This window comes from Lissotriton helveticus, chromosome 3_1, assembly GCF_964261635.1.
Source record: "Lissotriton helveticus chromosome 3_1, aLisHel1.1, whole genome shotgun sequence".
In the NCBI taxonomy this organism is placed as follows: Eukaryota; Metazoa; Chordata; class Amphibia; order Caudata; family Salamandridae; genus Lissotriton; species Lissotriton helveticus.
The window spans coordinates 1931873627-1931891339 of record NC_136061.1 but is presented as its reverse complement, the minus strand read 5'-3'; the positions used below and the strand labels follow the sequence as shown (position 1 = coordinate 1931891339).

The window sequence follows — 17713 nt, the reverse complement described above, 5'->3', positions numbered from 1 at the left end:
CCATGTGTGCAATGTGGCACACAGACATGCCCTAAGGGCACGTCTGTCTGTCACATGGCACATGTGTACATGCACAGATGTGCATGTACACAGGAATCGGTTTTTTACCATGGATTTGTATTCCATGGTAAAATACCGATTCTGTAAGCCATGTGCAGCCGGAACATAGGCTACCTACATCACATTTTCGGTAATTTTACCGAATCGTTATCATTACCGAATCGGTAAATATTACCGACTCGGTAAATTTACCTATTCGGTAATGATAACGAATCGGTAAAATTACCGAAAATGTGCCCCTACATCTCCATAGCCCTTTACCGATCGGAAACGGCCGAAAATCGGTATTTTCGGCCGATTCCGATCGGTAAAGGGCTACCTACATCGGGCCCTAAGTATTATGTTTACAAAATAACCAATTTTCTATTAATTACGCCCCCATTCTGAGGTATGTAACTCAGAATCGGAAGACACGTGATACTGACAACCCTCCCCCACCCGCCTCCCAGGAGGAGCACTCAGAATGTGCAATATTTTCCAAGAACAAATCTCTCATGTTTACTTAGCTAATATCACGGAGGGGGGAAAATTGGTTTTTTATCGCACATTTTGTAATTTCAATTCATGTGCAGATTCTTGTTTGCACTTAAACCAGGATTAGCCCAGGACTAATGAGGCTCATAGTGTGCTCTTGAGAAAATACTACAAGACGTGAGGGGATCCAGGGACAGATTTGTGAGGTGAGAATCCAATCCTGCTTTCATAGGGCTTTGCTCTAGCACAGAAGCATGAGCAAAGAACATTAGGCAGTCAGGAAACCTTTTGAGCTGATGAAATTCAAGATAGGCAAAATGTTCCAAGTAATGAAGATAAGTAAAAGAGAGAAGAAACAATATATATTTTGAGATCCTGGGGATGGGAAAAGGTGACTCGACTGACTCAAAGGCACCCAATGAGAATCTTTTCGTCTGCAAAGTTGTGCAACAAGCCAAGCTAATGGTACCAGGAGAGAAGCACAAAACATCCATTAAAATCTAACAAAGTGGAGTCTGTGGTTTAAACACATGGGGTTTTCACATGAAGACATATCGGCACGGAATAGACAAGGGTGGGATTCGCTGAAGTGGGGCAGACTTGGTACCTGACTACCTCCCCCACCGACAGAGTACAATTCACTAGGGAGAGAGTACAGCCGAAGCCACATACATGTTGAGAAGTCCGAGATGGGCACTACCCATCCAGAGACACACGTGAAACACACAGACACACATCGCAGGCACCCTTTACGTGTCCCAGAGATGATGAAGATCAAGTATCCCAGTATGAGAGCTAGGCAGTTCCCAAGTGGAGGTACAGGTAAAAACAGCCGATGACTAAAAATAACTCTGCCACCAATGGCAGTCCCTCTAGGTTTGAATAAAGAGGGAATTAGCCAGTCTCAAAAAGGGTGCATATCAGATGATCCCCACAGCAGAGCCCATCTCTAAAGATAACAAAACTGCACTGTTAATGGGAGAACCTCCAGTAGCATCACAGAATATGTCGTTCTCACAGGGGAAAAACACATTGGGTTGTTCATAAAATGTACAAAGTCTAAAGAACACAGCTCCCCAAAGCATTTCCAAGGACCTCTTACCCAACAACATCAAGCAACGTTGCCTTGTGCAACATACAGATGCATTCAAAGTGGCACATATGACACTCATTCTTGTAAGACAGATGCCTCATTGTTTCAAGAGTAAATGTTTGCAATGTGTATTTATAAAATATACATAGATTTCGTTGGACTGTGTTGGTTCATAGCTTCCTTCTTCTTCAAATATCCAAGTCACTTAGGAAGTAAGGAGGGATGAGAATGTTTCCAATGGTATATTGCCCAGGAATGTTACTATGCTGTTCCTGCAAACTGTGTGAAAGCAGGGTTAGTACAACTTTAAGGGAATACTAAACAGCAGGCGAGGGCGCCCTAAGCAAAGGGTGCAAGGACACCATGAAAAGCCTAAAAAATGTCTTGCTTGCTAAATGCAATTTTGCTTTGTGCACCAAAAATCTTTGTACTAGCTATTTGTGAAACAAATATTCCCCATGACCCACTCTTCCTGTAGAACTGTGGGTCTGATTGTAATACACAAACTCTAGATCAATCAGCACTGGGGTTTGAGAGTACACCAACAAGAACTGTACAAATAAGACATATACTCATGCACAAACATGCGTACACCCTTTGTAAAGTGTCTTTTCTGGACCTCCCATCCATCAGTGATACTCTGCATGTGAAGTATGGGTCAGTACTGGTTCTGTCACAGCGAATGGAGTCCTGTCTCTCCTCATTGATAAAGAGCACCCCATGACCAAGCATTAATGCACTGTTTGACCCATGCTCAGCATCAATGCACTGTTTGATCCATTCTCAGCATCAATGCACTGATTGATCTATGCTCAGCATCAATGCACTATTTGGCCCATGCTCAGCATCAATGCACTTTCTGATACATGCTCTGCATCAATGCACCGTCTGACCTATGCTCAGCATTAATGCACTTTCTCATCCATGTTCAGCTTCAATTCACTGTCTTCCCTATGCTCAGCATCAATGCACTGTTTGACCCATGCTTAGCATCAATGCACTGTTTGACCTATGCTCAGCATCAATGCACTGTGTGACCCATGCTCAGCATCAATGCACTGGGTAACCCAGGCTCAGCATCAATGCACTGTCTGATCCATGCTCAGCATCAATGCACTGTTTGACCCATGCTCAGCATCAATGCACTGTTTGACCCATGCTCAGCATCAATGCACTGTTTGACCCATGCTCAGCATCAATGCACTGGTTGATCCATGCTCAGCATCACTGCACTGTTTGACCCACACTCGGCATCAATGCACTGTTTGACCCATGCTCGGCATCAATGCACTGTTTGACCTATGCTCAGCATCAATGCACTGTGTGACCCATGCTCAGCATCAATGCACTGGGTAACCCAGGCTCAGCATCAATGCACTGTTTGACCCATGCTCGGCATCAATTCACTGTAGGACCCATGGTCAGCATCAATGCACTGTAGGACCCATGGTCAGCATCAATGCACTCTGTGACCCATGCTCAGCATCAATGCACTGTCTGACTCATGCTCTGCCTCAATGCACTGTTTGGCCCATGCTCAGCATCAATGCACTGTCTGATCGATGTTCGGCTTCAATTCACTGTCTGACCTATGCTAAGCATCAATGCACTGTTTGACCTATGCTCAGCATCAATGCACTGTTTGACCCGTGCTCAGCATCAATGCACTGTGTGACCCATGTGCTCGGCATCAATGCACTGTTTGACCCATGGTCAGCATAAATGCACTGTGTGACACATTCTCAGCATCAATGCACTGTCTAATCCATGCTCAGCATCAATACACTGTGTGACACATGCTCAGCATCAATGCACTGTCTGATCCATGCTCAGCTTTAATTCACTGTCTGACATATGCTCAGCATCAATGCACTGTTTGGCCCATGCTCAGGCTCAATGCACTGTCTGATACATGCTCAGCATCAATGCACTGGCTGACCTATGCTCAGCATCAATGCACTGTCTGATCCATGTTCAGCTTCAATTCGCTGTTTGACCCATGCTCAGCATCAATGCACTGTTTGACCCATGCTCAGCATCAATGCACTGTATGACCCATGCTCAGCATCAATGCACTGTGTGACCCATGCTCAGCATCAATGCACTGTCTGATCCATGCTCAGCATCAATGCACTGTTTGATCCATGCTCAGCTTCAATTTACTGTCTGACCTATACTCAGCATCAATGCACTGTTTGAGTCATGCTCAGCATCAATGCACTGTCTGTTATGTTATGTTATGTTATTATGGGTCTTCTATAGCGCACGGCTACTCCAAAGGAGTGTCCCGGCGCTTTATACTCCAGACCCAGGGAGGAGACAGGTAAAACATAACAACAACAGAAGAGAGAGCAGAACAGAAGGATAAAATTAAAAAGAAACTCTAGCCAGTAAAGAGCCAGGTCTTTAAACCCTTCCTAAAAGCGAGTAAGTTGGATGTGGACCGCAAAGACAGAGGTAGAGAATTCCACAACTGGGGGGCCAGCACCCTGAAAGACCGTCCTCCAATACGGACTTTCTTTATACGGGGGACTACTGCGAGTGCCAGTGACTCTGATCTTAAAGATCGTGCCGGGAGGTAAAAAGCCAGCCTCTTTTGTAGGTATTGAGCCCCCGTAGCATGTAAGGCTTTATGAGCTAGTGTCATGGCTTTAAATATTATCCTCTTCCGGATGGGGAGCCAGTGTAAGATTTGCAGCAAATTCGAAGCACTGGTTCGACGATGCAGGCCAAAAATGGCTCGTGCAGCTGCATTCTGAGCCACCTGCATACGTTGTAAGAGGTACTCCGGAAGACCCAGATACAGGATATTAGCGTAATCCAGTCTGGATCCAATGAGGGCCTGAACCGTTATTCTCCGATGTTCCTCAGAGAGCAACGGAAAAAACTTTCGGAGCATTCTGAGGATACCAAAGCATGTTCCTGTGAGGGTCAGCACCTGGGATTTGAGCGTAAGCCCGTTATCAATTTTAATTCCCAGGTTCTTAGCCGACTCCGAGGAATGAGCTGGAGGGAACATGTCGGCAGGCCACCAACCATGCCAGTCCGGTTCCGATGGGCATCCAAAGAAAAGTATCTCGGATTTATCCGAGTTGCACTTGAGGCTGTTTAGTTGGAACCAGTTAAAAACAGCCCCAAGGCACTCACGGATACTTTCACCATCGAATTCTTCGCTCTTCCGGCAGGTAAAGAGAAGCTGGGTGTCGTCAGCATAGGAAACGATCTGGGCCCCATAGGACTCCACCAATGCCGCCAGAGGGGTCATAAAGATGTTAAATAGAGTAGGGCTCAGTACTGAGCCCTGAGGAACTCCAACTCCCAAAGGCGACATTTCGGCAGATCCAGGGGAGGCCCAGACCGTTTGTCGACGGTTGGCCAGAAAGGAACGAAACCACCTGAGCACCGTCCCCCTCAGACCGATGTCATGCAGTCTAATGAGGAGATCCTCATGGGGGACGGTGTCAAAAGCCGCCGACAGGTCTAACATAACTAACATCACCCTGCCTCCGGCATCCAGCGACTCCTTCACAATCTCTGAAACCTCCAAGAGCGCTGTCTCTGTACTCAGGTTAGGTCGAAAACCCGACTGAGACGCATGCAACAGCTCATTGGACTCCAAGAAGTTGGAGAGCACGCTATGAACATGTTTCTCCAAGATTTTAGAGAGTGCTGGAAGGAGCGAGATAGGCCTATAATTGGCCGGGACTTCAGGGGCAAGGCTAGGCTTTTTAAGAAGGGGGATAACCATGGCCTGTTTCCAGGAATGAGATAGGACTCCCTGATTCAAGGAAAGATTCAAAATGGGATTGGCTAGGGGGTTGACAACGTCTGCCATTATAGCTAAGAATTTAGCCGGGCAGGGGTCACGTGGCGAACCAGATTTAAGATTCCTCATAAGTGCTAGTGATGAAGATACCGTGAGCGGCGGAAAGTCCGCCAGGACAGGGCCAGAAGAGGGCAGATGGGCTAGCTCTTCCGACAAGGTCGAAAGATCAACTATCGGTCTCGAGGGAAAAGAATCCTGTATCTGCCTAATTTTGGTGGTAAAAAAATTGGCAATAATATCAGCCCAAGTCTCAGCCGGTACTTCCTGTGCTGAGTTCGATCGCTGGGTAGTGAATTCCCTTACGATTGAGAAGATCTCCTTACAGGAGTTTGCTGCTTCCTCGATTCTTTTAGCGAAGTAGCATTTCTTTCCCTGTAGAACTAGTCTATGATAGGATTTAATCATAGATCTATAAGTCAGTTTTGCCTCGGCATCATATTGGGCTCTCCATGTCCGTTCGGCGACTTTACATTGTCTGCGAGAGTGGGCCAGCTCCACAGTGAACCAAGGAGCCGAGGCCCGTTTGCTGGCAGATCGGGGGGGCTGTGAAGGGGCAAGCTCATTCAATCTGGCTGAGAGCCAGGTCTGTAAGGTTTCAAGGTCATTGTCCAGATCACCAGTGTAGGACACAGGATGGTTCACCAGGGCCTGGGCTAACAGATCTGGGGTCACCCGATGATAAGCCCTGAAATTACTTCCCTGCTGTCTCATAGCAGTCATTGCTTGCTTCTCATTGCCAAATATTTGGAAGTGAGCTAGTCGATGGTCGGACCATAATACCGGCAGCAGAGCAGTGACCTCAATTGGTGAAGTGGAGAAGACCTGGTCTAAGGTATGACCTTTGTCGTGGGTCGGGCCAGAGAGATAGGGGAGCAAGCCCAAGGCAGACGTAACATCAAGCATCTTAATGGTATCCTGATCGCAACAATCTTCCATGTGGAAGTTAAAATCTCCCGCCAGTAGACACCGCTCAGATCTCAGGACTAATGCAGACATGACTTGCTGGAGATCCTCAAAGAAGGATCCCGCGGGTCCCGGGGGTCTATATACTAGAAGCCCCTTGACAGATTGTTGTGGGGATAGAGATAGGGAGAAGGCAAGGGATTCGGCGCCCGTGATGGTCTCCGTGTGAATGATCGAACACGTCGATGTTTTTTTCACCACGAGAGCCACTCCTGCCCCTCTACCCTTATCTCTATCTTGTCTGAAGATGTTGTACTCAGGGGGGATAGCAGCAACAATGTCTGGGTGAGAGGACTCATTGAGCCATGTCTCAGTAAGCATAAGACAGGTAGGTTTGTCAGTGGAAAGGAGGTCAAAAATCTCCTGGGCATGTCTATGCATAGACCTGGTGTTAAGGAGTAAACAAAGATGTTTAATGCTTTGCTCCTTCGTGTGGAATGTGGAGGGAGGTACGCTAGTAAGGTGCCAATTACAGCCTGGGCATTTATGCTTACCCCTATGGCGACCAGGAAAGACTGAGTGGCAAGACACGTCAACAGTGCGCAAGGAGTGGAGCTCCGGGGATGAGTAGGATAACATAATCCAGGGGTATAGAAAAAAGGGGGCTAAGAGATCCTGCCACGCCGTACGCCTCCGGGATGCTGACGGGCGCAGACGGGCAGGACTCTGGCGCGACTCCGGCGCAGGTCCGGTGCGTCCGCAGTACGCGTCCGCTACGCGGAAGAAGAGGTGAGCTTTATATAGCGCTACTAGAGCGCGAGGGCGGCGAGTCCTACCCCCAAGATGGCGGCCAAAATCAGATCCCAGCCCTCGGCGTCAATACTCGGCCGAGGGCGGTCTGAAAACCCAGGCAAGGGGAAGGGAGCAGACGAAGCGCCAAAGAGCGCTGGGAAGTCTCTAACAGGCAGCAAACGCTTATTAGTCAAGCGCGAAGCGCGAACCTGGACTGCACACAATTAAAATGACTGAAAATGTCTGATCCATGCTCAGCTTCAATTCACTGTCTGACCTATGCTCAGCATCAAAGCACTGTTTGACCCATGCTCAGCATCAATGCACTGTCTGTACCATGCTCAGCATCAATGCACTGTTTGACCCATGCGCAGCTTCGATTTACTGTCTGACCTATGCTCAGCATCAATGCACTGTTTGACCCATGCTCAGCATTAATGCACTGTCTGATCCATGCTCAGCTTCAATTCACTGTCTGACCTATGCTCAGCATTAATGCACTGTTTGACCCATGCTCAGCATCAATGCACTGTGTGACCCATGCTCAGCATCAATGCACTGTTTGATCCATGCTCAGCATCAATGCACTATTTGTCCTATGCCAAGCTTCAATTCACTGTCTGACCTATACTCAGGATCAAGGCACTGTTTAACCTATGCTCAGCTTCAATTCACTGTCTGACCCATGCTTAGCATCAATACACTATTTGACCCATGCTCAGCGTCAATAAATGCACAGTAGACCTGTGCTCAGCATCAATGCCCTGTTTGACCTATGCTCAGCATGAGGGCACACTGTTTGACCCATGCGCACCATCAATGCACATTTTGACCCATGCTCAGCATCAATGCACTGTTTGATCTATGCTCAGCATCAATGCACTGTTTGATCTATGCTCAGCATCAATGAATGCACTGTTTGACCTATTCTCAGCATCAATGCACTGTTTGATCCATGCTCAGCATCAATCAATGCACTGTTTGACCCATGTAAATGTAAATGTTTTTGTACTTGTATAGCGCGCAGCTACCCGGACCGGGTCTCCCGGCGCTTGTACTCATACCGCTAAGGAACCCTTCCTGGCTTTCCTTGTGAAGTGTCCACTCCTGGGCACCCCCATGGTGAAACCAGGCATCCCATCGCTGTGGGGGCCGTTGTGGAGATTAAGCAAGCTATTGCCCAGAGTTGCAGCGTGGGACCCATGATTAGAATAGGCACTGAGGCGAGAATATCAGGTCATAGGAATTTTTAGGCCGAGACCCGCCGAGGCGGGAATCGAACCCTGGTCCCGGGCCAGAGCTCTGCATCAAGGTCTGCCGCTCTAACCATTGAGCCACACTTCTCCATGCTCAACATCAATGCACTGATTGACCCATGCTCAGCATCAATGCACTGTTGGATCTATGCTCAGCATCAATGCACTGGTTGATCCATGCTCAGCATCAATGCACTGTCTGACCTATGCTCAGCATCAATGCACTGGTTGATCCATGCTCAGCATCAATGCACTGTTGGATCTATGCTCAGCATTAATTCACTGTCTGATCCATGCTCAGCATCATTGCACTGTCTGGCCTATGCTCAGCTTCAATTCACTGTCTGACTCATGCTCAGCATCAATGCTCAGCATCAATGCACTGTTTGATCCATGCTCAGCATCAATGAATGCACTGTTTGACCTATGCTCAGCATTAATGCACTGTTTGACCTAGGCTTAGCATCAATGAATGCACTGTTTGACCCATGCTCGGCATCAATGCACTGTTTGACCCATGCTCGGCATCAATTCACAGTTTTGCGCATGCTCAGCGACTGTGTACTTTAAGTCCCTTTTCTGTCACTTCTGGTGTAGTGCACGGCGTCCTGTGGAGGCGGCATCCAGCGTCGACTGGTGAAGTGCGTCAACACCAAGACAGGGGACACTGAAGAGGACAGCAGCCTGTGTGACCATGAGCCTTGGCCGGATAACACACAGAAGTGCAACCCACAGGACTGTGAACACACAGAATCAAGTAAGTTGTGCATGGGCTGGCAAGAAAGGGGGATGGGTGGATGGGGAAGGACAGGCATTGTTGAACAAAGGGGATATGTGCAGATTTGTTTGTCCACTGCCAAATTCACAATGTTGCAAAAAGCTTATTTTGTACTTATCATATGAGCTGGTTTTTGACCTGTTAGCTTTGCAGCGTTTTCCCTCAGTTGCTGTGGTGGAGGTGGCTGTGTTTCAGTTTTGCTTTAGTTCTAATTCCACAAGAAAAGTCTGTTGAGGGACCACCAGCCCCTGCTACCCAACCTTCTCCACTTGCTATTGTAGAAATAATAAATAATGTTCCAGGCCAGGACTGACATGTTGACAGAACTGCATGTGATGGAAAGACAGGCCTTCGTTACAAGTGCGGCTGCCGAGACCAGGTCATTGTTGGCCTGCATATGACAGCAGTCTCCAGTGTCCTCCACCTTTAAACGTTGATGACTTGTACCTAGCTCTGCCTCCTGAAATTAACCTCTTTGCGAGTAAAATTGACAACAAGCATTGGCAATGCCAATAGGCCCGGCTAATGAATAAAAGTGCCATTTATATAACTGTTGGCCCTAGGCACTCAATTTGTCATCATACATGCACCCCATCACTCATCTTTGCACTTAGGCATTCATTAATGCCTAAGTGCAATTCACCCTCTGACTCAACTGCAATTAAACACACACATTAAAAAATAGATGCAAAATGAATTAAAAGAATACAAATAGAAAATAAAAACATGCTGCCGTCTGAATACGGAGGGTATATGCGCGCAATAAGAAAACTAAACATTGCAGAAGGTGTCCATTTTATAGAGGCATTGTAAATAGTTGATAGTTGTATTCAAGTCCCACATTGCAGCTACATTTAGAACCAAAATAATGCCCATCTTGAAATGATAAAATAATCATACGCTGAGGACAATACCATTCCATAATGGACAACAACTTCATGCCGAAACCCGTGTCTGGTGTTATCCATTATTCAACATACTGAAGATTTGTTGTTACATTATGAATGTACCGAAGATTACGGATTCCTGTGGACTTTTTAATATTGATGGAGTTCTACCAGGGTGCTATGATATCTTTTGTTGTTTAATGTTGCACAGTGGATCCAGTGGTCTCAGATGATTTTCCACCCTTGGTAGTAGGATGTGTGATACCTGCAAAGCACCAACCCCAAATATTGTTAAGTGCACAGATTATACTATACCCACGTAAACATGTATATTGAGAAGCGCAATTGTTCCATAATGGTCCTGGTTTAGAAGAAGTGACATCTTCCAGAGGAAATAGCAAATGACCCATTAGCACTGCCTCGAGTGCTGTAGTATCTTTTAAAGAAACGTTAACATAAAAAGAGCAGAAGCAAAGAAATAAAAGGGGAACTATAAAAGGAGAAAATTAAAGGTCGGACCAACCATCCCTAGTATTAAGGCATACTCATTTTCAGGTGAATGCGCACAAGTGATCAGGAAATGCTGTCATTCACATGGCAAGAGAGCCAATGAATGTTGTGAACTTAACTATTACCATATGCAGTAAGCTGAAATCGAAGGAAGCAGAGTCTAAATGACACTCAGACAGACCAATGGCAGAACAAAGGTAAGTTGTCTAAGTAAAATACTATCCCTCCTAACACAGAGCATACCTATTTCCATGGATTGTCACACGGGTTACCAGCAACAAAATCCTTGCCTCCTACAATAATCTGTGAGATTCCATGCAACAAAATACTTATCTCTAGGCTTTAATATTGAATAAAAGCAATCCATACTTCAATGCCTATTTACTTTAAGATACGATTTTTACAATAAATATGACAGGCGTAGTGCCATTATCAGCACGTTTCATAATAAACAGATCAGGCCTATTGCCATAACCACTGGCATGCCACCAGGGCTGGGCTGGGAACCCAAAGCAGCCTTGGCACATTTTGTCAGACCAGCCCCCGTACGGTGCATAGTGCGCAAGCATAGTGAGCGAGGCTGGCCACTACAAGGGTGTTCTCCACCAAAGAAAATTTGGGGAAAATTTGCAAAAATGGCACATTCTACAACACATTTTTCATTATATATTCAATTGTATTAGCTTTTAAAGCTTCTCAGTGCACCAGAATACAACAGTCTTTGTTCGGGCTCCTCAATGATTCCCTCACTACCACCCTCCAACAGTGTCCATAGCCCATCTCTCTCATGTTTTTCATGTTTTATAGTGCCTCTCATACCAATGTAGGGTGACGGGCACTTTACAGCCCACACACTTACAGAGACAATGAATCATACATGTGCCAATCAGTGTATAGAAAATTTGAAATAAGACAATGGGGACTACATGTCATCCATATTTTCAGGGCTTTTTTAAGAGTGCTTGGTCTAGAAAAGCATAAACTCAGGATTCAGAATGTGACATAGTGGTTAGGGTTGGGTTTACAAATAAAAATGTTTTTCTACCCAAACAAACCCTTTTAAACAACATTAGGATAATGGAAGACCATGAAAGACATAACTTTCTAACTTGCACCATGCAGTTTGCATGCTGCTCTTTGATGGCAGTTGATAGGTCACTGTGCTACAAGTGTAATTTATGAGATGCACAGTAACAAAATGATCTCTGGACAAAAGCAGTAACCCACTAAGCTGTGCACATCAAATACTGTTTTGTGATCTCATGGCACATGTTCTTTACAGCAGGCATATTAATCCTCTGCACTACTTTAGATGAGTCAAAACTGCTACTATACAATACTCTGATCTCTCCCCAGCAGGTTCATTCATCACCAGAGTTATCTTGCCACTTTTATTGCCTGAAAACTGCTGGATTTACAACGAACTCAGCAGCGGGTGCTTCTAACACTGCAGCTCTGCTACAAAAACATCCCTCAGTAACAAAACCGGACCTTCACCCTTCCAGCCTTCCAGGGAAACGCACAATGCTCGGTAGGGCCAGTCCAGCCATGCGTGCCACCATAACAAACTCAGCCCTGTTATATCAAGGATAAGCTTTACTACTAGTCAAAAAATGCAATACAAGTAGTATTTGTAGTGGAAGTACACAAATTCGGTCCAATCAAATACTGTTCTGAGGGGAACCAACATATAGATGAAACTTAAGCTCCTCTTTCACTAGTAATCTCTTTTTTGTTGATCACATAAGGTCAAACACAGTTGCAGTGTCAAGCCAGACCTAAAAATCCTTGTAGATTAGTGTAGCCCTGGGTATCTTTTACTGCTCCCAAACACAAAACTGCTTTTTTGGAGACTAAAGTGATTACACCCCGACCAGAGATTTGCGCTCATCCACTCAACAGCTTCTCATCGTTCCCCGCTTCAAACTTAAAAAATGGGGCGGATCCAAGTTTTCAACTGTGGCTCCTGCTTTTTAGGTTTCGACTGCAAAAAGCTGCGCAAGCAGCTTTTGCGCAGGAGAAATCTTATGAGAACTGTAGTGTGGCTTTGGGTCGGCCCTCGTCATTCATTGGCTGGCTCCATAAATGGAGCCTAGCCATTGGACGAGGGGCCTGTCCGTCAATGCCGGACCAGATTCGGAGGCGTTCCCGAGATTCTTTGGCTTTTGCCGACGTCACGCGACGTCAGCCGAAAGCCGGGAACGCCCCCGAATCTGGTCCGGCATTGCCGGCACCAGTGACTATCCTGCTCCTGATTGGTGAAGCTGCGTGGACGTCACTGCTGGTCCACGAGGGAGCCCACTCCTCGGGAAACTTCGCCGCCCGCCTGCCTGAGCTAGAGACGGGCCGCCGCGCTGCCCGCGGCGACCCGGAAGTGACCGGCCGGCCAATCCTAGCGCGGCCGGCCGGAAGTGCCCGCCCCCCGCAGCCCGGGGGAAGAAGGAAGACGGCAAGAAGTATGGCGGCGCCCGCGGGGCTCCCGTGGCCTGGAGGGAGCCCCGGGAGATGCGGAGGACGTTGCCGGTCTCCCATGCCAGAGAGGGAGACCGGAGAAGTGCCAGCGAGATTGCCGCCGTCGATGTTACCGGTCTCCCATGCCGAAAAGGGAGACCGGAGAAGTGCCGCCGTCGCAAGGTGCAGGTAAGTCGATCTGCTTGCACAGGAGGAGCCCCGGGGAAAGAGAACGTCCCTCCGCGGCCCCTGTGCCATAGGCAGGGCGGTGAATGAAACTCAAGGTTTTGGAAAGTACCCAAGTCCCGGGCGGACATCCAAAAAATGCCTGAACACTAACCCGCTCGTGGGGCACTGCCTGGTTGCTTTATAAGGGCAGTCCGCCCAGCCCTGGTCAGTGTCGGGAGAGCCTTTAAGATTAAAGGCGGGGGCAGGATCACATTTTCGAGCAACCAGGAAAAGGTGGGATGCTGCTTTTTTAATTGCCTTCAGGAAAATAAACTTTATTTTGGGAGGGTGTGTGTGTGTGTGTGTCGGGGGAGAGGGGGGTGATGGAGGCGTTCCCATTGTTGAGTCTGGATCCACGTGGATGGCAAGTGCAAAATAACACCATATCTAGACTTAGGTTGCTTCATAGGGTGTCTGACATTTAATACCTCCTGGTATCCCACTGGACTTCTTTTCTGGCGAGCACTGTGATTTGTCCCTTGATCTGTACAGGGCGGTGTGGAGTCTTCTCGCCTTTTAGGTGAGCATGAGGGAGGACTGGGAGGTTATGGTGACTGTTATAATGTTGTTAGTTTGAAAGATCAGATCAACCTGATCAGTACTTTAGAAGAAAATTGAATTTACGATTGTTCTTTTGGGCTTCCACTCTGGACACTGAGGTGCATTCAGGTTGCCAGGGAGCAGGAAGGTGGCATGCATGTGTCTGGCCGGATATCTTGAAGGATCCGTGTGAATGGCTAGATGAAGGGTGGGCTACTGGCATCCATTATAGCTGCTTCTGAACTGGAGGAAAGAGATTTGATGTAGTGCTATGCTCACTCTGTATTCTTAATGAATTGTATGCATGAAGGGACCTGGCACATAAAGAATGGTATTATATGTCATGGTGGCACACTTTCTCAAGGATGGCCATGTGGAAGAAAAGCAGCGGAATTTGAAGATGGTTTGGGTGAAGCAAAGGTAATCTGAAAGAAGTAAGAGAGAGGGCGAAAACATCAGCCCGGTGAAGGAGTCAGGAAGAAGTCCTATGGAAAGAGTGTCATCATTTGTGTGAAAAAGGAGCAGAGAATCTGCTAGGTAAACCGCAGACCTCTATTCAAAAATGTAAAGGAGCACTTTCTGGTTACATCAGTCTGAAGTAACTGCACAAGAGCTGGACTCTGAGATGGGGAATATGTTAAGAAGACCAGATCAGAGCAGCGGTGAGCCGACCAGGAATGTGGCCCAGTGGGCAAAGGAGGCGTTCAGGTGATCGGAGAACAACTCGCCTCATTGTTGTGGAGCAGTTATGTCAAGATTAAGAATTGCCTAGAACCTTGTAAAGAGTGGCTTCTAGGTTTGCATCATGCCAGGTGCTTCTACTGAAGTCCTTTGTCTTTGGGATCGGTGAAGTCTTCGTAGTGCAGTGGATGTGCAAAGTCTGAAGGCCTGCCTAACACCAGACTTGGATGAACAGTCATCTAAAGAAGGGGTCCTTAATTAAAAACTGGGCTTGAGACTGCTAGAGTGATATGTTGGTGATTGCTCAGAGGAACAGTCGGTTTGACGATACAAAGAGATCCAATGATGAATTCTTCTACCAGTTCAAAACTGTTTAAGTGTTGTTGCAGAAGATCTGGTATGTTTGTGGATCAGGCAAGTTTCTTGTAGAAGATTTATACCTGAGACGGTGTAAAGGAAGGCACACCACAGGGTTAATCCATCCAAGCCTTGCACCTGCGACCCACAAATGCAGGCGAGGTACAGCTTCGGAGAGAGTGCTTGGAAGACCTACAGTGTAAGGTGGCACTAGGGGGTATGCATTTTAATAGATGTACAGCAGATAAGGAGCGTGAAAGAACTACAAGAACAACATGAGTACGTGGACACACCCTATTGTACTTATTTTATTCCCACTCGAGGTCCTCACAGTAAGGCTGTTCAATAGAGTGTATGTAGTGTAAGTCAAATCAAGTCAAAATTAACTTTATTTGGTTTGTCACAACCATAAAGTGTACATATACAAATTACAATTAGTAACATAAAATTCATTTTATTAAAATATTTTTTTTTGGTTCTAAAAAAGTAAGACATTATTTTCCAGTCCCCAGTCTTAAGCTAATTCGGCCTTTGAAAGCAAGGTCTCTACTTTCTTGTATGTAGTGTGAGGAGATGGATCTTACATCGACCTCCCATCACTTCAGGTGAGCACTCATTGGAAGAGCAGCCTCATTTTACAGGTGGTTGGCGCTTTACTTTGTTTACGTGTCATATTTTATGTGTTCTCTTTTTTGCATGTCTTGTTGTTTTTGTTGAAATTATTTTGCCTTTTATTCTATCTTATTTTATATGCAGTTGGCGTGTACTCTTTATATTGCCTTTTTAGTGTCTGTTGTTTGTCTTGTTTCCAGCGTGTTTTTAATATTACTGCTTTTACAGTTGTTTGATTTGCTTTACATGTTGGTGTTTCTTGTACTGGTTGTTGCTGTGTCTTGACGTTCTCTTTGTAGTGTGTGTTTTGGCTTTGCACCCTCCCCAATGGTGCTGTTTTCTTTGCTTTCTGTTTAGGGTTTATCTGTATTACAGAGCTGGCAAGTTGTTTCCTTCCTGCAGACACACCTCACCTGCTAATAATGGGTCAGGACTAAAAGTGAAATGATAGGTCTGCAGTTTTGTGCCACATTTCCTGCCATTCCGTTTCCCACCCATGTTTTAAAGAGTTTTATTGCTGTGCCTATGAGTTGTGCCTCTCTGCTATTTCTAGGATTCTGTTTGTTGGAGCCTAGTCACTTGTAGGGCGTGGGAATTCTATGGCTTCATTCACAAACCATATCTCACACCGAAGTTTAACATTTGTGGGCTCAAACACTATTTGTGTGGGTACATTCTGAGTGCTGACTCATAGGAACAGTATTTGCTGAATTTAGCTCCAGAAAGTGCATTTGTGAATAAAGAGGTAAACACTGATTATCTCACACATTTGTGGATATTGTCTGAGGGGTGGGTGCTTTTAAAAGGGCCTACTCCACACGTCTTCCCAAACCCCACAGCGTTTGAGACACACCCACCATGTCAGTTAGGCTAGTGCAGGTTCCTGGGTACTAATGCTCATAGAAGGTATTCTGGGAGTTGTTTTCGTTTGAGTGGCAGGCCGTATACCAATGGTTTGTTCAGAATAGCCAAGCACTGGAAACATGGCTGTGCTTGCTTCCCTGCCCCCTGGCTGTGCTAGCTTCCCTTCCCCCTGGCTGTGCTAGCTTCCCTTCCCCCTGGCTGTGCTCGCTTCCCTGCCCCCTGGCTGTGCTCGCTTCCCTGCCCCCTGGCTGTGCTCGCTTCCCTGCCCCCTGGCTGTGCTTGCTTCCCTGCCCCCTGGCTGTGCTTGCTTCCCTGCCTCTTGGCTGTGCTTGCTTCCCTGCCCATGCTTGCTTCCCTGCCCGTGCTTGCTTCCCTGCCCCCTGGCTGTTCTTGCTCCCCCGCCCCCTGGTTTCCCTTCCCCTGGCTGTGCTTGCTCCCCTTCCCCTGGCTGTGCATGCTTCCCTGCCCCCTCGCTGTGCTTGCTTCCCTGCCCCCTCGCTGTGCTTGCTTCCCTGCCCCCTCGCTGTGCTTGCTTCCCTGCCCCCTCGCTGTGCTTGCTTCCCTGCCCCCTCGCTGTGCTTGCTTCCCTGCCCCCTCGCTGTGCTTGCTTCCCTGCCCCCTCGCTGTGCTTGCTTCCCTGCCCCCTCGCTGTGCTTGCTCTCCTGAGTGTGTGTGTGTGTGGCTCTGGGTGGGTGTGTGTGGCTCTGGGTGGGTGTGTGTGGCTCTGGGTGGGTGTGTGTGGCTCTGGGTGGGTGTGTGTGGCTCTGGGTGTGTGGGTGTGTGTGGCTCTGGGTGGGTGGGTGTGTGTGGCTCTGGGTGTGTGTGTGGCTCTCTGTGTGTGGGTCTGTGTGTGTGTGTGTGTGGGTCTGTGTGTTTTTGTGTGGCATTTGCCAGAAATTAAACTATTGGCATTGTAAATGACAATGCCATTTATTTATCTGTTTTCAAAACCAAAACATAAAATACAAATTTTGTCATTTACAATGCCAATAGCTCAAACTTTTCAAAAGGCGAAACCATTGCATTGTAAATGCTTGTTGGAATTCTCTCCCGCTTTCCTTGAGATCTTGTCCCCAGTATTCCCTTTTCCGCAAAGCTCTTAAAACTTTTCTTTTCTCCCAGGCATTCCCCTCTTAAATCGGTTCCAGGCTTCTAGTTCTTTTCGTCCCTTGGGTTTGTAATACTACAAAAGCGCCATGAAACCGCTCGGTGTACGTGCGCTCTAGAAATATTTTAAACTCAAACTCAATGATGGCAGGGGAGGGTGCTGGGACTGCAATACATTCCTCATGACTGCCCTCCAACTATCTGTGCTTCAGCTGGAGGAAAACAAACGCTGTAAATTAATCCAGCTGCATGGAGGAGAATTTTTTTTCTGTGAATGCATATAACTTCTGCCAA

At 47.0% G+C, this 17713-nt stretch overlaps 1 protein-coding gene across 1 annotated transcript in view; it reads left to right on the top strand.

Annotated features, from left to right (window-relative positions):
- ADAMTS7 (ADAM metallopeptidase with thrombospondin type 1 motif 7) overlaps positions 1-17713 on the top strand; it is a 625092-nt gene that overhangs the window by 571648 nt on the left and 35731 nt on the right. Inside the window, exon 23 of the mRNA XM_078682968.1 lies at positions 9002-9161. Coding sequence (XP_078539094.1) covers positions 9002-9161 — 160 coding nt within the window. The remainder of the gene's footprint in view (positions 1-9001; positions 9162-17713) is intronic.